Source organism: Nesoenas mayeri (assembly GCF_963082525.1).
Source record: "Nesoenas mayeri genome assembly, chromosome: 14".
Taxonomy (NCBI): domain Eukaryota; kingdom Metazoa; phylum Chordata; class Aves; order Columbiformes; family Columbidae; genus Nesoenas; species Nesoenas mayeri.
The window spans coordinates 17,803,061-17,825,871 of NC_137556.1; the positions used below are offsets into that span (position 1 = coordinate 17,803,061).

At 51.6% G+C, this 22,811-nt stretch overlaps 3 protein-coding genes across 3 annotated transcripts; all 3 read left to right on the forward strand.

Annotated features, from left to right (window-relative positions):
- Positions 1–104: 104 nt before the first annotated feature.
- LOC308045854 (protocadherin gamma-A12-like) lies at positions 105–2,849 on the forward strand (the record flags this gene model as incomplete). Its single annotated transcript, XM_080353362.1, has 2 exons — positions 105–2,613; positions 2,797–2,849. The coding sequence occupies 2 exons, from the start codon at positions 105–107 to the stop codon at positions 2,847–2,849; spliced, it is 2,562 nt and encodes an 853-aa protein (XP_080209488.1).
- Positions 2,850–10,402: 7,553 nt separating this feature from the next.
- Positions 10,403–12,877, forward strand: LOC308045855 (protocadherin gamma-B5-like; the record flags this gene model as incomplete). Its single annotated transcript, XM_080353363.1, has 1 exon — positions 10,403–12,877. The coding sequence occupies one exon, from the start codon at positions 10,403–10,405 to the stop codon at positions 12,875–12,877; it is 2,475 nt and encodes an 824-aa protein (XP_080209489.1).
- Positions 12,878–15,205: 2,328 nt separating this feature from the next.
- On the forward strand, positions 15,206–22,625 carry LOC308045856 (protocadherin gamma-A12-like; the record flags this gene model as incomplete). The annotated part of the gene is made up of 2 exons (XM_080353364.1): positions 15,206–17,920; positions 22,617–22,625. The coding sequence occupies exons 1-2, from the start codon at positions 15,503–15,505 to the stop codon at positions 22,623–22,625; spliced, it is 2,427 nt and encodes an 808-aa protein (XP_080209490.1). The 5' UTR covers positions 15,206–15,502.
- Positions 22,626–22,811: the final 186 nt, after the last annotated feature.

Sequence of the window (22,811 nt, forward strand, 5' to 3'; positions counted from 1 at the left end):
GCAGCGAGGCTGAGGGACCGGCAGCAGCGACCGAGAGCGGCGAAACAGGGGTCGAAGCAGGAGGAGACGGCGGCTGCCGTCTTTGGTGCGGTACTGCGGCGGAGATGTGGGCGGCGGGGAGGTGCTGGGTCTGGCGGGAGCGAGCCCTGCTGTGGGGCGTGCTGGTGGCGACGTGGGAGGCGGCGTGGGGGCAGCTGCGCTTCTCGATACCCGAGGAGATGCCAAAGGGCTCATTCGTGGGCGACGTAGCCAAGAACCTGGGGCTGCAGCTGCCGGCGCTCCGAGACCGAGGCGTCCGTATCTTGGACAAAGGTAGGACGCAGTATTTTGCTCTACTCGGGAAGACGGGACATTTAGTGACAGCGGAGAGAATAGACAGAGAGCAGCTCTGCGAGAGTGTGCGGCAATGTGTGCTGCGCTGTGAGGTGATAATAGAGAGAGAAATGCAAATATACGAAATCGAAGTGGAAATTACGGACATTAACGACAATTCCCCCAGCTTCCGAGAGGCAGAAAAAGAACTGAGAATGAGCGAGACGACAGCACAGGGTTGGCAGTTTCCCCTGGCCGAGGCTCACGACCCGGACTCGGGACAGAATTCTGTGCAGAGCTACGAGCTAAGCGGCGACGAGCACTTCTCGCTGGCCGTGCAGACGGGCCCCAGCGGGGATCAGCGTCCCGAGCTGGTGCTGGCGAAGGCGCTGGACCGGGAGGAGACGGCGTTTCACGAGCTAGTGCTGAGGGCGAGCGACGGCGGCGAGCCGGCGCGGACGGGCACGGCGCGGATCCGCGTCACGGTGCTGGACGCCAACGATAACGCGCCCGTATTCAGCCAGGCGGAGTACACGGTGCGTGTGCCGGAGGACATGCCTGTGGGCTCCACCCTCGTCATGGTCACGGCCACCGACGCCGACGAGGGGCTGAATGGGCAGGTGAAATATTCGTTGGACAAAATCACGGAGAAAGCTTCGGAGATTTTCCATCTGGACGCTGTGACGGGAGCGATCTCGCTAGTGCGTAGCCTGGACTTCGAGGAAGGTGACTCGTACGAAATGGAGGTGCAGGCACGGGACGGCGGAGAACTTTTTGTTACGGCAAAAGTGGCGATAACTGTGACAGACGTCAATGATAACGCTCCCGAACTCACAATTTCGTCAGCCTTGAGTGAAATCTCGGAAGCTGCCCCATCGGGGACGGTGGTGGCCCTGCTGCACGTGCAGGACCGCGACTCGGGGGCAAACGGCGAGGTGCGGTGCTCGCTGGACGGCGACGTCCCGTTCCGACTGCGCAGCTCGCGGGGCAGCTACTACAGCGTGGTGACGGCTAGCGAGCTGGACCGGGAGCAGGTGTCGGAGTACAACGTGACGGTGCGGGCGGCGGACGGCGGGTCGCCGGCGCTATGGAGCAGCGCGGTGCTGTGTCTGCGGGTGCTGGACGTGAACGACAACGCGCCTGTGTTCGCGGAGGCGCGCTACAGTGCCCGCGTGGCCGAGAACAACGCGGCGGGCGCGCTGGTGCTGAGGGTGCGGGCGTGGGACGCGGACTGGGGGCAGAACGCGCGCGTGCGGTACCGGCTGGGGGAGGGGCGTGTGCGGGGCGCGCCGCTGTCGTCGTACGTGTCGGTGGAGGCGGAGACGGGCGCGCTGTACGCGCTGCGGTCGTTCGACTACGAGGAGGTGCGCGAGGTGGGGCTGTGGGTGCGGGCGGAGGACGGCGGCGCGCCGTCGCTGAGCAGCAACGTGTCGGTGCGGCTGGTGATCGTGGACGAGAACGACAACGCACCACAGGTGCTGTACCCGCCGGCGGCGGCGCTTGCGGCGGGCGCGGGCTGGGCGGGCGTGGAGCTGGCGCCGCGCTCGGCGGAGCCCGGGGCGCTGGTGGCCAAGGTGGTGGCGGTGGACGCGGACGCGGGGCAGAACGCGTGGCTGTCGTACGAGCTGGCCAAGGCGACGGAGCCGGGGCTGTTCCGCGTGGGGCTGCACAGCGGCGAGGTGCGCACGGCGCGCTTCCCGCTGGCCCGCGACGCGGCGCGGCACAGCCTGGTGGTGGTGGTGAAGGACCACGGGCGGCCGGCGCTGTCGGCCACGGCCACGCTGACGGTGGTGCTGGCCGAGAGCGTGGCCGAGCTGCTGGCCGAGCTGGGCAGCGCGGCATCGGCGGCGGCGCCGGGCGAGCCGGCCGGCAGCCTGACGCGCTGGCTGGTGCTGGCCGTGGCGGCCGTGTCCTGCCTCTTCCTCGCCTTCCTGCTGCTGCTGCTGGCGCTGCGCCTGCGGCGCTGGCGCCGCTCGCAGCTGCTGGCGGCGGGCAGCGGCGCCTTGCGCGGCGTGCCGGCCTCGCACTTCGTGGGCATCGACGGCGTTCGCGCCTTCCTGCAATCCTACTCGCACGAGGTGTCGCTCACGGCCGACTCGCGCAAGAGCCAGCTCCGCTTCTCGGGCGCCAGCTGCTGCGACACCCTCCCGGCCCGCCCGCCGCCCGACGAGCCCGCGCCGCTGCTCGGGGAGGACCCCACCGCTCCCCCGGTGAGTTCCAATGACCGCTCTTTCTCTGCCACCCTTCCCTCTGCTGATTCACTGCGCTTTTTTGCGTTACACTTAGGGATGTTTGGTTACAGTGAGGGCCGAGCTTCATTCACAGCGCGCTGTGCGCTGGTGGCTCTTGCACCCGGGAGGTGAACGTGGAATCCTTGCTCAGAGTTACCGTAGGCGTGGGAGGGCAGAGAAGTGATGCTGTTGCTGGCTTCAGCTTCGTTAGCGGAGGACATTGTGTTTTTATGACGTCGTTGCTGTATCACAGGATGTCGAATGATCAAGTCTCGTCCTAAAGGAGAGCACGTCGTTTACTTTTAGAACCTTGATGTAGTGAGGAGAAAACATAGCTTTCTCTGTGCATAGACGTTTAAAATATACTTATGTGAAGCCCCTTATGTGATCCTGGTGCACGTAGTTATAGCTTAATGGTGTACTAATTATAAATGTCATTTACGAATAGCCTAATTATGTACTAAGTAGAAATGAGTGAGCAAAATATTTATTCGTTGCCTACTAAATACCTAGGTTAAGTATCCTCACAAAGATCTATAATATAGAAGATGTTCTGGCCCCCTCCTTTCTTCTTCCTTTCCTCGTTGTAATGATCTGAAGGTGGGCCTTTGTCTCTGACAATATGTGGAAGATCCCATCTTCAACATTTGCCTGATTTTCACCTACCTGCCTTTCATGTTTACAGCAGTAAAGATTTCTATAGTTGTGGTTTTTTTTAAATGTTACTGGAAAAAATGTTCTTGCTTGTCACATACACATGCTGAGAATTCAAGTATTATCCATGCCAAGGAGAATCTAGCTGTGCAAATATCATTAGTTTTCATCCATGTGTAAGTGATGAAGATCATCAACAATTATGTGGACTGTGAAGTGTCTGAGCAGAGTTTGTGGCATTCTGTGTGTAAGGAGGTACTTTGAGAGGCAAGGCATACTTTTTGTTAGTTGCCAAGGTTAATTGCTGGCCGATGTGTCTGAAGGTGTCTTCATTTTGGGTATCACGCTGCTCAAATTCCAGTTGACCAAGTTGTGGGCTCATCAGTTTGTTTTCCTGTTGCATGATGTCTCCTGTGAATGGCAGTTGTTGAGCACAGACAGACAATTTCTGTTAAGAGTTGATGACTGTATCTTTATCAGAGCTGCATGTTATGAGAACATTTAACCTTTATTTGAATTACCGTGATATTTGGGTAGGGTGAAGACTGTCTGTTTCCAGACAGGGCAGGTCAAAACAAAACATGTGCTGTGGTATAATCAAAATGACTACAAGGTAGATTTCATGGTTCAATTGGTCCTACTTGTTAGATGGAGCCCACAGTTGTGTTTCCAGACTTTTCCCCTTTTCTATTGTCTCAAGGAATTACATGGAAGAACTATGGCTACAGTCTGTGGTGTGAGATCATGTCTGAGTTGCCTTTGACTTTGTATGGTGTCCTATCTGTGGGAGATGAGTAGGCCACATATTAGAAGAACTGCTGAAAGCTGATTATTTATTGCAATGAAACCCCCAACAATGTAGTCCAGAGTGAGACTTTAGGGATACACTTGCAGCTTGAGGCCTCAGTGACTTCCAGCTACTCTCAGGGATAAATTTCACTGACTGTAGTGAAGTCTTCCCAGTGAGTTTCTCTGACAACACTTTGTCTTCTAATGCTTCCTTGCCTTGCTTGCTTGATTTTGTCTTTCTTTCCCTGATCTCCTGTGTATATACTTGTAATGATCAACAAAGCTTCCCCTAGCAATGCATTGTGTGTTTATTCCTCTTACTGATGCTACTGTTAATGTGAAAGGCATGAGATGGGAGGATACATTTATTTTCTGTTACTGTCAATGGGGAATACATGTAAATGTGACCTTAAGTAGAAGTTGTATCTCTTTGGAACTGCACATGTCATAAAAGAAGAGAGGTTGTCACTAAGCCATTAGATTGATGACTCAGTCTCTGTTGGATGACCACTCCTCTTTTGCCTTGGTCATTTATCATTTGTGTGCTTTGGAATGCTTCAGTTTCTGCTCGGAATGGTGGTGAAGAGACAAATGTACCTCCCTTCTTGGTGTGATCGCAGTACATTATCTCTCATGATATACCTTTGCCAATTCTGAGAAGGTCAGAAGCAAACCTGCAAGTTGCATAGGGTTAGAGAGGTGACAGAGCAGCTCGGGGTGGGGGGCGGCTATAGAAGAATAGATGGTCATTTCCTTGCATGTCATGGTTAACAGAAGCATGTGCCTAAAGGAGTACCATGCAATTTGAGTTGCTTCTGTTCAATAACATTGACCTAAGGAACGTTATTCCAACTGATCCATTCACTTTTCTATGTTTTTAACTTTCCCCTTGCTTGTTGTCATGAGCTGTAGCTCGACCTCAGGCTGTCTAATCAAATGGGGAAGGTCACATCTGTTCTGTTTGTGTGAGTGAAGGTGCAGTTCCCATATACACCCTCTCTCTGATGCATCCCTGCCTTTCACCCTTCCTTTTTGCTAGTTCCTTCGTAGAGGGATTTGGTTTTAGGGAAGGTAAAGCTTTGTTCAGCAGCGTGCCGTGTGCTGGTGCCTCTTGCTTTGTGGAGGTTAACATGGGATTGTTGCTCAGTGTCGCGGATTGTTCGATTTGGGCTCTTAAGTGCCAATCTGTAGGATCATTTATTGTGAGTTTCTTCTTCCCAAATCATTTTGGCCTAAGACATGTTACTCCAGCTCTATTGGTAGCCCTGTGAGGCTCCAGGTTGCAGTTTATCATGCTGTACTTAGCTGATAGATTAAATTTGTACTAATTATAAACCAGTGGAGCCAAATGAGTATTCGTTCCTGCTAAATACCTGGGTTATGTATTTTCACCAAAAAGTATAGTTCAGAAGATTATGGTCTGATCTCTTCCTTTCTGCCAGGTCCATGTAGTGATCTGAAGGTGGGCCTTGGTTTCTGACAAAGTGTGGAAATCCCATCTGTTACATTTGCCTGACTGTCCCCTATGTGCCTTTTACGTTTACATCTGGAAACAGAAAGACTTCCAGAGATGTGTTTCCTTAAAATGTTGCTGGAAGCAATTGTGTTGTTTTTCACATACACACACTGTGATGTCAAATATTATACATGGTAAAGAGAAGTTGTCTGTGAAATGTTAAATTAGGTGGAGTCTATATGCAAATGAAGAACACCATCGACAACCATACGAGCTGTGAGTGTTTGACTGTTGGGTGTGCTGTGTGTTAGGAAGTACTGGTGGAGACCAAGCATGTGTTTTGTCAATACTCAGAATTTATTGTTGTCCTACCAAAAATGAGTCTGGATGTGTCTTATTTTTGAGTATCACCTTGCTCATAAAGGCTCAAATTGCTTGTCATGATGAGGTAAAGTTGAGCCTCTACGCGTCTGATAATACATCTGAATATATCACTGGAAGTCATGCTCTTGATTGTGCACATACACATGGTGAGAAGTTAGTGCAGGATCAGCAAGAGACTGGTCTCAAAGCAAGAGAAGAGGGGGTTGTGTGCTCCATCTGTCTAGGCAGTGCTTTTATATGAGGCCTAGTGCCAAGGCCTCTGCCCCTTACACTTAGATGCCTTTTCCCGTGTCCTGAAAATGGATGACAATCTTCTGAGAAACTGGTCTGCAAGTAATAGCTAAAGAAGTGCAAACATGAATCAGGGATACTATTTGTAGTAATTGCTGTGTGAAATGTAATTTTTCCAGAGACATGAGCTTATAAGACTGAGATGCAGTTTCACACTATTTTTATTAAGCTTTTCCAAGCCTTGACCAGCCTTCAAATGTTATAATGGCTCTTGGTCTAATGAAGTAACTGTTGATGTTTTGTTTTCCTTAAAATTGCTGTGAATATAGGGAATGGGAGGGTATTTTTGTTGGGAATTTGTGGGTTTGGGGCTTCTTATTTGAAGTATGTACGAGGAAAATACTCCTTTTTTGCACTGTCATGATCAGATTTTCCTACAAATGGTAGACATTTGGCATAGAGGTAAACATTGTATTAACGGTTGCAGTGTCACATCTCTTCCAAATTGCCCATTAAGCTATGCTTCCCTCACTTCTATGTTTCCTATTCCCTTCTTATTTCTTCTCATGTTCTAAAACCAGGCCTATGTTGTGACTGATAGTCTTTAAAAGTAGGTATCTGTTAAATTTGTCAGTCTGGGGTGGTAGTTCCCACCCATACCTTGAAAGTGTTCAGCTGCCAAGACAAAGACTTTCCTAGACCACTGGTTCCCCAAAATGTTGCTGAATTAAATGCTCTTTCACCTGTGGCCAACATAGAGACAAAAGTTGCATATTATCCATGGTGCACCCAAAGGTTGTGAATGCAGAGCAAGGAGGGTGAGAGGCTGGGTTCCAACCAGGAAAAGGAGTGGGTCCGTATGTTTTTGCTTGGTCAATGGTTTGACTTCATGCCTGTGCCATTCATGCTGTGTTCCTTGATTCTCTGTCCCACATGGCAATGTTAGTCCTCTGATAATAAACTATTTGAGCATAAGTATGCACCTAGAACTATGATGCAGGGGTAGAACAACTGATGAGTCCTGTGTGAAACCTCTTTATTCATCTCTGTCTCCCTGTAACTTTGAAATGTAGATTTTCTTCATATTTGTAGTTACACCTTCTTCAGGACTTGTGTCCTGAAAGGTTGTGGTTCATTTTCTCCATTTCTGGAGAGCATTTTTGCTTTTGAAACTGTCTGTGTTGTTTTGGCAGCAAATACTTTCTTCAGCCACCTAAGAAAGAATGTTACGTGTTAGGGGAAGGAAGCAGAAGCTAAAAGATAATTTTGTTACACTTTCTCAAAGGACTTAGCTTGAGAAAGAGGCCCGTGATAAGATATTCAAACTTACAGCTTCATATTTACAGGAGATGAGGAGGCTACTTAGTCTTCAGCTCTCAGTGATTATTTTACACTATTTCTTGGTATGTAGGGCAGAGGAAGGGATTAGAGTTGCACTTGCAGCTTTAGACGTGAACAACAAATTTCCACATCTGCAATGAACACTAATCCTTCCAGTGAGTTTCTCTGACAACACTTTCCTTTTAATCCTTTCTTCTCTGATTTTTATCTTTTTCCTGTTCTTCTGCCTATGAAGATTTCTTTTTAAGTAGCAGTGTATCTTCATTTATTAATGCATTATGTTTTAGTGCCTCTTGCTTATGGTACAGTAGGTGTGGAAAGCAAGAGATGTGAGGATACCTTTGTGTTCCATTTTTTGGTAGGGAGAGTAGGTGAAAGCAAAACCTTAAGTAGAAGCTGCATTTCTGTAGAACAGTGCATGTGATAAAAGAGGGGACATTGTCCCTAAGCCATTAGTTTGAGGACATAGTCTCTGTTGCATGACTGCTCTTTGACTTTGGCTATTTATCACTCATGTGCTTTAGCATCCCTCTGCTTCTCCCCAGAATGGTGGTGAGCAAAGAAATACACCTCTCTTCTTGGTGTGATTGTAGTGTACTATCCTCTCATTATATGTTTTTGCCCCTTATGAGAGTCAGAAGCAAACCTGCTGGTTGTGTAGTGTTGCTGAGATGATTTGGTGGAAATCTTTTGGTGGAAGTGGGGTGTAGAAGAACAGAGGCTCATTTCCCTGCTTCTCATAATTTGTGCCTTAGGCACACTGTTGTCATACCATGCAAGTTGAGTATCTTCTGATCAATAAGTTTGGTCTCATAAACATTATTCCACCAGATCCCTTGATTTCCACATGTTTCTATACGTTCTTGCCTTGCTTGTTGCATGAGCTACAGCTTGACCTCAGGGTGTTTGATCAAATGGGGAAGGTCATATCTGTTCTAAATGTCGGGGTATAGAGGCAGTTCCTGTACACACTTTTGATGTTTACAGCTGTAGAAAGGATGGCTTTCATAGACATACATGTGCTGTAGTGAAAGAAAGAAAACCCATCTCTCCTACAGTCCTCAAAGTGCCAAGTGGCAACTCAACCCAGGCAAGGTTTCCATGAACAAACCAGGGGTCACTGGCAGAATATATGCATGGTGTCCCTCAAAACATGCTGACTGCTAAACTGGAGAGATATGGGACTGTTAGATGGAGAAGGAACTAGCTGGATGGCCACATACTGGGACCAGTACTGTGTAATATCTTCACCAGTGACACAGAGAATTGGATAAAGTACACCCTCCGTGAATTTGCAGACAACATCAAGGTAAGTGGTACAATTAAGTTGCTTGAGGGATAGGATGCCATTCAGAGGGACCTTGACAGACTTGAGAAGTGAGTGTCTTTGAACCTTGTGAAGTTCCACACAGCGAAGTGCAAGGTCCTATGCTTTGGTTGGGACAATCCCCAATTCTAATACAGATTGGGAGATTGAGATCAGCCTTGCAGAGAAGACTTGTGGGTACTGGTGGGTAACAAATGGGACATGAGCTGGTGATGTGTGAATCCATCTCTGGAACCTACTTCTGGGTCCAGAAGTGGGTCAGAAAAATCATTAAAGGATGAAAGAGTTGAGGTGGGTCAGCCTGAAGAAGGGAAGGCTCTGTGAAGACCTTATGGTGTCTTTTTGATATATAAAGTAGGCTTGTAAGAATGACAGAGAAAGAGTTTTTAGAAGAGCCTATTGTGACAGGACAAGGGGCAATGGTTTTAAAACAGTGGTTTTAAAGAGTGAAGGTTTCAACTGAACATAAGGATGAAATGTTTTAAAATAAGGGTGGGGAAACACGGGAGCAGGTTGCCCACAGAAGTTATGCATGTGTCATCATTGGAAGGTTTCAAGGTTAGGTTGAACGGGGCTTTGAGCAACCTGATCCTTTGACAGATGTCCCTGCCATAGCACAAGGTTTGGACTAGATGATCTTTAAAGGTCCCTTCACAGCCAAAATATTCTGATTCTGTGAAACACTCAGCCTGGCTTTGCACTTTCCCATTGTCAGCCCCTCAAGAATGGACATGCAAAAGAAGGAACCTCGAGCATTAGAAAAAAAATAAAGGGAACATTATTCTGCTGTCCCAGCATGAAGCCTAATGCATTAATGTTAGGGTGATATAGTCTCAGTGTATTTTTTCTTCTCCCTAGGAAAAAACGGTAAAAACAGGACAAAAGTCAGAGACTTAGATAAAAAAGGAACAAAAAGAAAGAAGATGGAGCCCCTTTACAGGCCTTGCCTGAAAGGACTGAAACTGTTTTTGCTTCAGTCTGTTTGTGATTAATTATTGATTACTCCAGTATGAATATTTCCTTCGTGGCATTTGTTCTAGATAAGGAAAGCAGAATTCACAATAGTGTCAGAGTGCTAAAGAGCTCTTCCCTACCTACACTTTCGTATCGTGCACTTATACTTCCATCTTGATTTTATTAATAGAAGCTGAGTTCCTTTATATATTGATCAGCTGTAAATATTTACAGCTGAGTATTCATTGCGGCTCAAGGAGATGACCTAAAACCTCCTCACAGACTCTACCCGTTTTAAACGCCTTTGGTGTTGCAGCAAGCGAGAGCTTCTTCCCTTTCTGATTCTAATGACACCAAGCCCCCGCAACAGAGTGAAAGCACCAAACCCCCGTGAGAAGCCCGGGTCTCCAGCAGCGCGGCTAGCGGGCGGCTGCGGTGGCGGCGCGGCGCCTCCGGGTGCCGCTGTTGGCCGAGGCAGAGCGGCGCTGGAGCCGGAGCCACAGCCGGATCCGCCGCAGCGTCCTGCCCCGGCAGGCTGCTCGCTCGCCCGGCGCCGGTCAGAGCGGCAGCGGCACAGGGAGCAGCGGCGAGAGGCGGCGCGGATTGGGGAGCAGCGCCCACATCGCTCGCTGCCGTCCGGCGGCCCCTGCGCTGTTTGTGGAGAGGGTCTGCAAGGAGGGAGGGCAGCGGCAGGAGGGAGGAGCGCGGCGAGCGCTGCCGAGAATGGTGGGCGAACAGAGGCGGCGGCGAGCAGACGGGCGAGTGCTGCTGCCCGCTTTGCTGCTGGGCTTGTGCTGGCGGGCGGCGGCGGAGCGGCTCCGTTACACCATCCCCGAGGAGCTGGGCAGAGGTTCGCTGGTGGGGCCGCTGGCGCGGGACCTGGGACTGAGCCCGGCGGACCTGCCGGCACGCAAGCTGCGGCTCAGCGCCGAGAAGCAATACTTCACGGTGAGCGGGGAGAACGGGAACCTGTACGTGAGCGAGAGGCTGGACCGGGAGGAGATGTGTGGCGAGGCGGCGTCCTGCTCCGTCAGCTTCGAGGCGCTGGTGCAGAACCCACTCAACGTTTTCCACATCGAGGTGGCCATCCAGGACATCAACGACAACGCACCGCACTTCTTGAGAGACAGTTTCCTGCTGGAGATCAACGAATTGACTTCCCCTGGCGCCCGTTTTACATTGGCCATGGCTCAAGACGCGGACGTGGGCAGCAACTCGCTGCAGAGCTACGAGCTGGAGGCCAACGGATACTTGGCGGTGGAGGTGAAGGAGAGTCCGGACGGCAGCAAGTTCGCGGAGCTGGTGCTGCGCCGCGCGCTGGACCGGGAGCGCGAGCCGAACCTGCGTCTGGTGCTGACGGCGCTGGACGGCGGCGACCCGCCCCGGAGCGGCACCGCCCAGCTCTGCATCAACGTCACCGACGCCAACGACAACGCGCCCATGTTCGCGCAGGACCGGTACCGGGCGAGCTTGCGGGAGGACGCGCCGCCGGGGTCGATTGTACTAAACGTCTCCGCCTCTGATGCGGATGCCGGGACCAACGCTCGCATCACGTACGGCTTCGGTGAAACGCCGGCCAAGATGCTTCAGAAGTTCGCGGTGGACGCGGAGAACGGGACGATCACGCTGCAGGAGGCGCTGGACTTCGAGGACACGCGAAGCTACACGCTGCTTGTGAAGGCGAAGGACGGGGGTGGTCTGGTGGCTCACTCTAAAGTGGATGTGGAGGTTCTGGACGTGAATGACAACGCGCCCGAAGTGACACTGACGTCGGTGTCGAGCCCGGTGCCCGAGGACGCGCCGGTCGGCATGGTGGTGGCGCTGGTGAAAGTGCGGGATCGGGACTCCGGGGAGAACGGGGAGGTGTCGTGCCAGCTGTCAGGCGAGGCGCCGCTGTCGCTCGTCGCGTCGTCGGGCGGCTCGTATAAGGTAGTGACGGCGAGCGCGCTGGACCGAGAGCAGGCGGCCGAGCACCGCGTGACCGTGGTGGCCAGGGACCGGGGCCGGCCGTCGCTGTCGAGCAGCACGGCGCTGGTGCTGGAGGTGTCGGACGTGAACGACAACGCGCCGGTGTTCGAGGAGGCCGCCTACAGCGCCTACGTGGCAGAGAACAACGCGGCGGGCGCGCTTGTGCTGCGCGTGCTCGCGCGGGACGTGGACGCGGGCGCCAACGGGCGCGTGAGCTACTGGCTGGCGGGCGGCAGCGCGGACGCGGCGGCGTACGTGTCGGTGGAGGCGCAGAGCGGCGCGCTGTACGCGCAGCGCTCCTTCGACTACGAGCAGTGCCGCGAGTTCGCCGTGGTCGTGCGGGCGCAGGACGGCGGGGAGCCGGCGCGGAGCTCGACGGCGACGGTGCGCGTCTTCGTGCTGGACCGCAACGACAACGTGCCGCGGGTGCTCTGGCCGGCGGTGGAAGCGGGAGACCGAGTGCTGGGAGCAGCCCCGGCGTTGGAGCCGTTCGAGGTGGTGCCGCGTTCGGCCGAGGCCGGGTACCTGGTGGCCAAGGTGGTGGCGGTGGACGCGGACGCGGGACGCAACGCGTGGCTGTCGTACGAGCTGGTGCAGGCGGCGGAGCCGGCGCTGTTCCGCGTGGGGCTGCACAGCGGCGAGGTGCGCACGGCGCGGGCCGTGTCGGAGAGGGACGCGGCCAAGCAGCGGCTGGTGGCCGTGGTGAAGGACCACGGGCAGCCGGCGCTGTCGGCCACGGCCACGCTGCACGTGGTGCTGGCCGAGAGCTTGCAGGAGGCGCTGCCGGAGCTGAGCGAGCGGGCGGCGGGCGCCGACTCGGCGGCGGAGCTACAGTTCTACCTGGTGCTGGCGCTGGCGCTTCTGTCCGCGCTGTTCCTGCTGAGCGTGGCGCTGGCCGTGCTGGCGCGGCTGCGCCGGGCCGGGTCGCCCGCCGTCCTGCGCTGTCTGGGCGCGCAGCGCTTGTCCGTGGCCGGCGCCGCCTTCCCGGCCGACTTCTGCGAGGGCACCTTGCCCTACTCCTACAACCTGTGCGTGGCGCCGGGCCGCGCCGTGGCCGAGGACGCTTGGCTGCCGCCCCCGCGGCTGCCCAGCCTGCCCGCGGAGGAGCTTCTGGGCGGGGAGCCCAGCGGGAAGAGGAGCCCGAACAGCAGCGCTGGAGCGGGAGAGCCGCCCGCCGACCCCGACGCATCGCAGGTCTGTAAGCCCACGATTTCTCGCGTTTTCCCTTGAGCTTGTCTGAACCTTCTTCCCTGTTCCCCTGGGTTTTCCCGAGTGGTGAGAATGAGGAGTGGTGGTCTATATCTCCGTCAAGAAATGAATAATCCAGATACCCCTCTCCCGCTCAAAGCAGGCAGCTCGTGGCATCAGTTATCTAGTTCTTTGCTGTTTTCATATTCAACTGAGAGGTGCTAACTACTACTCTCATAGGAGTTAGTAAAGCGGTAAATTAATGATTCGGCGTGATGTAAAATGTGATGGATGCTTTATGTTAGAGATTCCTTCTTCCTCATCATTTTTTCCCCAAGCTGATGTACTTGAACCTCGTTGATAGGTGGATGCAAAACCGTTGGTTTGCCAAAGCAAAGGTGGACGACATTACAGATAGTTCCTCCCTGTTGAATGTTCCCCCTCTTCCTTCGTGTGCTTTCTCAGGTTTTGGAAAGAAGGTTGCTGCCGAAATAACAGCAAGAATAATACACAAGTTTTTTCCCTGTTTTTTCCCTGTTTCCCGTGTTAACAGTTAGGACGGATCCTTGCTGTGAAGAAGGAGATCCACTGATTCCACATGATGGTGTCAGGAGACTGGAATTGAGGCTTGATGTTTCTTTCCTGAAACGTGCATGCTTTCTCCATGAAAGGAGAACTTACAGGTTGTTCCTCCTTGATGAAGAGGAGAGCGTCACTAATCTTGTGTTGTAAGGCTTCTGCAAAAAAGGTAGCCCAGGTGTGACAGGTTAAATCCTCCAGGCATTGTCTCTCTTTGCAATTACTTTATATGTATATATACATATATATACATATATATACATGTAGTCCCAGCAAGGGGTGCTTGGACATGGTTGATTGCGTTGACTAAATCGAGGAATTGATTGTGAGGAATTCAGTCTCTCAGCCACTTTCTGCAATCCTCGTTATGTCTGCCTGTTTTACTAGAAGAAGCTATACCCATCTTGAGAACACATCTAAGAAGACAAGGGCATATGCAAAATGACAGTGTTCAGGCATGTGGTCGGCCTAGTCCTGCTGTGACCTAGAGTATTTTGTTAAAAAGATGTCCTATCAACATAAAAACCCAAGGATCAGATGAATATTTTATGATTAAGTTGTAATCCTTTGCACTTTTATTTCTGACAATAGAAAAGACCCTTTCCCAGTCGTTCCAGCTATTTGAGTTAATGAGCCTGATATCTCCGGTTCCTCGGGAGGTTAAATATCACGCTTTGTATTTCAGAACCTTCTTTCATTTGCTACCTTTGTACGAGGTATTCAGGCATGGCAAAAAATCCTGGTGGGGATTCTGTTGTTTTTCTTTACGTATATCGTAATTAGCAAGGAATTTTTCCATTAAGTGGAAATAGCACTGTGTTCAGTAACATGACATAGCATAACATATAACGTAACATTTCAGTGTTAAGTTATGGGCCTCTCACTACAACGAAGCTGCTGAAGCATCTAAGGCACAGGTATCATAAGGAACGGCTGAGAGAAATGTGATTATTTAGCCCGAAGAAAAGGAAGCTGAGGGGAGACGTTATCAGTCTCTACAACTACCTGAAAAGTAGGTTATAGTGAGGTGGGTGCTGCTCTCCCATGTAACAAGCGACAGAAGGAGAATTGTCCCCAAGATGTGCCAAGGGTTGTTTACATTGGATATTAGGAAAAATTTATTTACTGAAAGGGTTGTCGGGAACAGGCTGTCCAGGGAAGTGGCTGAATCATCATTTCAGGACGTACTAACAGATTGTTAGTAACAGGTGCTTAGGCATTTGGCATTGTTAAGTTAACAATTAGACTTGATGATCTTGAACGTCTTTTCTAACCTAAAGGATTCTATTATTCTAATGGGCATCGTTAGAGAAAAAGCAACATAGGAAATCACCGGTCTCCATTTGAGGGAGTATCTACATTGCTGTTTTCCTCTATTGGTAGGGATGTGGGGAATTAATGGGTCTGTATATCACAATTTTGATCTGCAGAAAGGGTGAGAGAAAAAATCATTCAAGGACGACACGTATAAAATGCTGTGCAGTTCGTGGAGGAGAACGTGTTTTCAGACTACTGGGGTAAATTGGTAAAATGCTACACGTCATATTTTACTTTACATACATAGCCCAAATCGGGTATTTTTCCCGTGTGGTCGACCAGACTGTGCGGAATACGGCGCCCACGGCAGGCGTCTGCCTTCTCCCTGGTTGTGATCTCCTCAAGGACCAGAGAAGAGCTCGGGTGGAGAAAAGCGGGAGCAGAAGATCACTGCCGGAGGGAAGAGATGTCTCCGTGGCCCTGTCCCGTGTCCATGAGCTGTGGGTGGGACATGCCGGGCGGGCAGCGCTCGGTAGTGCTCGGTGGCTGCAGTGCCGGGAGGAGGCTGCGGGCGCCGCTGTTGACCGAGGAGGTGCGAGACGAAGACCGGAGCGCTGCAGGCAGCCCCGCCCGCTGCGGCCCGGCTCACTAGCTCGCTGTCTCGGCGGCCGAGCGGCTTGCGAGCGTCCCCACGGTGCGGAGCCGTGCTGCAGCGAGGCGGAGGAGGGGCCGGCGGCAGCCACCGGGAGCGGCGAGCAGGGACCAGAGGCGGAGCCGGAGACTGGGGGGATCTGCCGTATTAGGTGCGGTGTCGGCGGGGCCACGGCGGAGATGTGGCCGGTGGGGAGGCGCTGGGGTCGGCGGGAGGGAGCCCTGCTGTGTGGCGTGCTGGTGGCGGCGTGGGAGGTGGCGTGGGGGCAGCTCCGCTACTCGATACCCGAGGAGATGCCGAAGGGCTCGTTCGTGGGTGACGTAGCCAAGAACCTGGGGCTGCAGCTGCCGGCGCTCGGCGACAGTGGCGTCCGCATCATAGACAGAGGAAGGACGCAATATTTCGCACTGCACGGGAAGACAGGACAATTAGTGACGGCGGAGAGGATAGATAGAGAGCAGCTCTGCGAGAGTGTGCAGCAATGTGTGCTGCGCTGTGAGGTGATAGTGGAAGGAGGCATGCAGATTTATGGTATCGAAGTGGAGATTAGGGACATCAACGATAACGCCCCCAGCTTCAAGGAGGTTGAGCTGGACCAGAGAATAAGCGAGATGACATCGCCGGGGACGCGGTTTCCCCTGACCGAGGCTCACGACCCGGACTCGGGATCGAATTTTGTGCAGAGCTACGAGCTAAGCGGCGACGAGCACTTCTCGCTGGCCTTGCAGACGGGTCCCGGCGGGGATCAGCGTCCCGAGCTGGTGCTGGTGAAGGCGCTGGACCGGGAGGAGGCGGCGTTTCACGATCTGGTGCTGAGGGCGAGCGACGGCGGCGAGCCGGCGCGGACGGGCACGGCGCGGATCCGCGTGGCGGTGCTGGACGCCAACGACAATGCGCCCGTGTTCAGCCAGGCAGAGTACACGGTGCGTGTGCCGGAGGACGTGCCCGTGGGCTCCACCCTCGTCACCGTCACGGCCACCGACGCCGACGAGGGGCTCAACGGGCATGTGACATATTTGTTTAAGAAGATCACGGAGAAGGCCTCGAGAATTTTCCATCTGGACGCTGAGACAGGAACGATCTCACTGGTGCGTAGCCTGGACTTCGAGGAAGGCGACTCCTACGAAATGGAGGTGCAAGCACGGGACGGCGGGGGTCTTTCCAACACAGCTAAAGCAGTGATCACCGTGACAGACGTCAATGACAACGCCCCTGAAGTGACAGTATCGTCGGTTCTCAGCGAGATCTCTGAGGACGCTCCGTCGGGGACGATGGTGGCCCTGCTGCACGTTCAGGACTGCGACTCAGGAGCGAACGGCGAGGTGCGGTGCAGCATCTCCGAGACTTTCCCATTCCGGTTGGAGAGGTCGTTTGAGAATTACTACCGCGTGGTAACGACTCGAGAGCTGGACCGGGAGCAGGTGTCAGAGTACAACGTGACGGTGCGGGCGGCGGACGGCGAGTCGCCGGCGCTGTGGAGCAGCGCAGTGCTGTGTCTGCGGGTGCTGGACGTGAACGACAACGCGCCGGTGTTCGCGGAGGCGCGCTACAGTGCCCGCGTGCCCGAGAACAACGCGGCGGGCGCGCTGGTGCTGAGGGTGCGGGCGTGGGACGCGGACTGGGGGCAGAACGCGCGCGTGCGGTACCGGCTGGGGGAGGGGCGTGTGCGGGTCGCGCCGCTGTCGTCGTACGTGTCGGTGGAGGCGGAGACGGGCGCGCTGTACGCGCTGCGGTCGTTCGACTACGAGGAGGTGCGCGAGGTGGGGCTGTGGATGCGGGCGGAGGACGGCGGCGCGCCGTCGCTGAGCAGCAACGTGTCGGTGCGTCTGGTGATCGTGGACGAGAACGACAAGGCGCCGCAGGTGCTGTACCCGCCGGCGGCGGCGCTTGCGGCGGGCGCGGGCTGGGCGGGCGTGGAGCTGGCGCCGCGCTCGGCGGAGCCCGGGGCGCTGGTGGCCAAGGTGGTGGCGGTGGACGTGGACGCGGGGCAGAACGCGTGGCTGTCGTACGAGCTGGCCAAGGCGACGGAGCCGGGGCTGTTCCGCGTGGGGCTGCACAGCGGCGAGGTGCGCACGGCGCGCTTCCCGCTGGCCCGCGACGCGGCGTGGCACAGCCTGGTGGTGGTGGTGAAGGACCACGGGCGGCCGGCGCTGTCGGCCACGGCCACGCTGACGGTGGTGCTGGCCGAGAGCGTGGCCGAGCTGCTGGCCGAGCTGGGCAGCGCGGCATCGGCGGCGGCGCCGGGCGAGCCGGCCGGCAGCCTGACGCGCTGGCTGGTGCTGGCCGTGGCGGCCGTGTCCTGCCTCTTCCTCGCCTTCCTGCTGCTGCTGCTGGCGCTGCGCCTGCGGCGCTGGCGCCGCTCGCAGCTGCTGGCGGCGGGCAGCGGCGCCTTGCGCGGCGTGCCGGCCTCGCACTTCGTGGGCATCGACGGCGTCCGCGCCTTCCTGCACTCCTACTCGCACGAGGTGTCGCTCACGGCCAACTCGCGCAAGAGCCAGCTCCGCTTCTCGGGCGCCAGCTGCTGCGACACCCTCCCGGCACGCCCGCCGCCCGACGAGCCCGCGCCGCTGCTCGGGGAGGACCCCGCTGCTCCCCCGGTGAGTTCCAATGACCGCCTTTCTCCGAGACGCTTCCCTCTGATGCTTCTCTCTCCTTTCCCCGCCGCGTTCTGTTGTGTCTCGTGTAGGGAGGTTTGGTTACAGGGAAGGCCAAGCTTCGTCCGAGAACCTGCTGTGTGCTGTTTGCTCTTGCTCCGTGGAGGTTAAGTTGGGATCGTTGATCAGGGTCACAGTTTGTGTGGGAGGCAGGAGAAGTGGAGCTGCTGTTGGCTTGAGTTTCATTAGAGCGGGGTTTGCTGATTTTATGACGTCGTTTTTGTATTACTGTTGACTGCCCCAGTCTTCTCTTGGAGGACACCTCCTTTACTTTTAGAACCTTGATGTAGTAAGGAGATAATGTAACTTCATCTATGCATAGACATGTAAAAGATAGGAAGCCTATGATGTGATCCTAGTGCATGCACTAATAGGTTGATTACGTACTAATTAGAAATGGGTGGAGCCAGATATTTCTTCATTGCCTACTAAATACACGGGTTATGTATCTTCATTCAAAAATGAGAAGATTATTTTCTGGCCCCTTCCTTTCTGCAGGCATTAACTATTTGCCTTGCTCATTGTAATGTCTTCAGGGTAGGCTTCTGTATCTGAAAATGTGTGAAAATCCTTTCTGTTACATTTGCCAGACATGTTTACAGCTATAAAGAGACAGACTTCCATAGATATGTTTCTTTAAAATGTTGCCAGAGAAAATTATCTTGTTTGTCACATATGCATACTGTGAATTCAAATATTTTCCTTGGTAAGGAGAACTTGGCTGTGAAGCCTTTCATTAGGTGTCGTCTATGTGGAGGTGACGAAGACAATTGACAATGATGTGATCTGTGAAGTGTTTGAGCAGAGATTTTTGAGTGCTGTGTGTAAGGACGTGCCGGTGAAGACAAGCTGTGTGTTTTGTTAATTCCCAGAATTAATTGCTGGCCTACAGAAAATGAATATCACGCTGCTCAAATTCCAGTTGACCAAGTTCTGGGTTCGTAATTTTGCTTTCCTGTTGCATGATGTCTCCTGTAAACAGCAGTTATTGAACACTGATGGACAATTTCCATTATGATATGAGAGTTACATGTTTTCCAAGTTGTCCAATGTACTGAATAGCAATGATGGTGTCTTTGAGATGATACTTTGATGATTGTGTCTTTATCAGAGCTGCATGCTATGACAACATTCAGCATTCCTTTGAGTTAGTGTGATGTTTGGGCAGGGTAAAGATTTCTGTCTGTTTTGAAAAAGGGCAGGTCAAAACAAAACAAAACGTGTGCTGTGGTATAATTAAAATGCCTACAAGGTAGGTTTCATGGTTCAATTGGTCCTACTTGTTAGATGGGACCCACAGTTGTGGCTCCATACATTTTCCCTTTTACATTGTCTGAAGGAATTACATGGAAGAAGTATGGCTGTGGTCTATGGTGTGAGATGTTGTGTGAGTCCAGGTCTAGAGCTTGGCCTCGTTGTGACTGGTGACCCAGAAATCCTTTAAAGATCTCTTATAATCTTTTGATTGGGGAAGAAGTTTCCAATCATACTTTGTAGGTGTTCAGATACCAAGACAAACATTGTGATGTTTCCTTAAATTGTCCTTTAATTAAATGCTCTTCCACCTGTGTCTGCCATACAGTCAAAACACTGGTTATTGTCCATGGTTCAAATAAAGACTGTGAATGCTGAGCAAGGAGGGTGTGAGGATGGATTCCAACCAGGAAAACTGATGGATCAGTGTGGTTTTGACTGAGCAATGGTTTGATTTCATGGCTGGTGCCAAGGCCTGTGCCATTTTTACTGTGATCCTGGATTTGCTGCCCTGAAAGATGATGGTAGTTCTCTAATATTTTATGCTTTCTGTGTGAAATATCTTTTTTTCATCTCTGTGTCCCTGGAACATAGTGGTGTAGAGTTACTTCATAGTTGTAATTAGACTTTCATTCAGGCCTTTGTTTCTGGGAAGGTCATGGTTAATTTTCCCCATTTCTGGACAGTGGTTTTGCATTTGAAAGTGTGTTGTTTTGCAGCAAATACTTCATTCAGCCACCTAAAACATAAATTTAGTTGTGAAAAAAATGAAGCAAAAGCTAAAAGAGAATCTGTTCTACTTTTTCAGAAGACTGAGCTTGAGAACGAAGCCTATGATAAGGTGTTTACACATATGGCATCCTATCTGTGGGAGATGATTAGGCCACATATTAGAAGAACTGCTGAAAGCTGATGACTATTTATTACAATGAAACCCCAAACAATGTAGTCCAGAGTGAGACTTTAGGGATACACTTGCAGCTTGAGGCCTCAGTGACTTCCAGCTACTCTCAGGGATAAATTTCACTGACTGTAGTGAAGTCTTCCCAGTGAGTTTCTCTGACAACACTTCGTCTTCTAATGCTTCCTTGCCTTGCTTGCTTGATTTTATCTTTCTTTCCCTGGTCTCCTGTGTATATATATTTACTTGTAATGATCAACTTATCTTCCTCTAGCAATGCATTGTGTGTTTGTTCCTGTTTGTGTGTTTGCTACTGTTAATGTGAAAGGCATGAGATGGGAGGATACATTTATTTTCTGTTACCATCAATGGGGAATACATGTAAACATGACCTTAAGTAGAAGTTGTGTCTCTTTGGAACTGCACATGTCATAAAAGAAGAGAGATTGTCACTAAGCCATTAGATTGATGACCCAGTCTCTGTTGGGTGACCACTCCTCTTTTGCTTTAGTCATTTATCATTTGCGTGCTTTGGAATCCTTCAGTTTCTGCTCAGAATGGTGGTGAGGAGACAAATGTACCTCTCTTCTTTGTGCGATCATAGTGCATTATCTTCTCATGATATACCTTCGCCAATTCTGGGAAGGTCAGAAGCAAACCTGCAAGTTGCATAGGGTTGGAGAGAAGACAGAGCAGCTCGGGGTGGGGGAGCGGCTAGAGAAGAACCAATGGTCATTTGCTTGCTTGTCGTGGTTAACACAACTGTGCGTCTAACTGAGTACCATGCAATTTGAATTGCTTCTGCTCAATAACTTTGGCCTAAGAAATGTTACTTCAGCTGACCCATTCACTTCTGTATGTTTCTAAGTTTTCCTTTGCTTGTTGTCATGAGCTGTAGCTCGACCTCAGGCCATCTGATCGATTGGGGAAGGTCACATCTGTTCTGTTTGTGTGAGTGCAGGTGCGGTTCCCATACACACCCTCTCTCTACTGCATCCCTGTCCTTTCCCCCCTGCATTGTGCTTCTTCCTTCGTAGAGGGGTTTGATTATAGGGAAGGCAAAGCTTTGTTCAGCAGCTAGCTGTGTGCTGGTGCCTCTTGCTTTGTGGAGGTGAATGTGGGATCGTTGCTCAGTGTCGCAGCTTGTTCAATTGTGGCTCTTTTCAGTGCAAATCTGTAGGATCATTTATCCTGAGTTTCTTCTTCCCAAGTCATTTTGACTTAAGATGTTACTCCAGTTCTATTGGTAGCCCTGTGAAGTTCCAGGCTGCAGGTTGTCATGCTGTACTTAGCTGACAGATTAAGTTTGTACTAAGTATAAATGCATGGAGCCAAATGAGTATTCATTCCTGCTAAATACCTGGGTTATGAATCTTCACCAAGAGCTATAGGTCAGAAGAGTATGTTCTGATCCCTTCCTTTCTGCAGGGTCCATGTAGTGATCTGAAGGTGGGCCTTGGTCTCTGACAAAGTGTGGAAATCCCATCTGTTAAATTTGCCTGACTGTCCCCTACGTGCCTTTCACGTTTACATCTGGAAAGAGAAAGACTTCCACAGCTGTGTTTCCTTAAAATGTTGTCGGAAGCAATTATCTTGTTTATCGTATTCACATACTGCGATGTCAAATATTATTCATGGTAAAGAGAAGTTGTCTGTGCAATGTTAAATTAGGTGGAGTCTATATGCAAATGAAGAACACCACCGACAACCATATGAGCTGTGAGTGTTTGACTGTTGGGTGTACTGTGTGTGAGGAGGTACTGGTGGAGACCAAGCATGTGTTTTGTCAATACTCAGAATTTATTGTTGTCCTACCAAAAATGAGTCTGGATGTGTCTTATTTTTGAGTATCACCTTGCTCATAAAGGCTCAAATTGCTTGTCATGATGAGGTAAAGTTGGGCCTCTACCCGTCTGATCATGCATCTGAATATATCACTGGAAGTCATGCTCTTGATTGTGCACATACACATGGTGAGAAGTTAGTGCAGGATCAGCAAGAGACTGGTCTCAAAGCAAAAGAAGAGGGGGTTGTGTGCTCCATCTGTCTGGGCAGTGCTTTATTGTGAGGCCTAGTGCCAAGGCCTCTACCACTTACACTTAGACACTTTGTCCTGTGTCCTGAAAATGGATTACAATCTTCTGAGAAACTGGTCTGCAAGTAGACCAGAGCAAGATGTTAGGGTTGCACTTGCAGCTTTAGAGATGAAAAAATTCCAGGTGCTCTCAGGGATAAATTTCCATATCTCCAGTGAACTCTAAGACAACCTCCTGTTGAGTTTATCTGACAACACTTTCCTTTTAATCCTTTCTTGAGTTGCTTTTCTGATTTTAGTCTTTTCCCAGGTCTTTTGTGTATGTAGGTTTATTCATAAGCAGGTGCATATCCTCATTTATTAATCTGTTGGGTTGTGGTGCCTTTTGCTCATGGTACAGCAGGGGTGGAAAGCAGATGTGAGTGTACCTTTGTGGGTTTTTTTGGTAGGGAGAGTAGATGATGGCATAACCTCAAGTAGAAGTTGCATTTCTGTAGAACATGGAATTTGACAAAAGAAGAGAGATTGTCCCTAAGACATTTGTTTAATGATCCAGTCTCTCTTGAATGACTGCTCTTGTTTTACTTTGGCCATTTATCATTCATGTACTTTAGAATCCTTCTATTTTTTTTTCTCAGAATGGT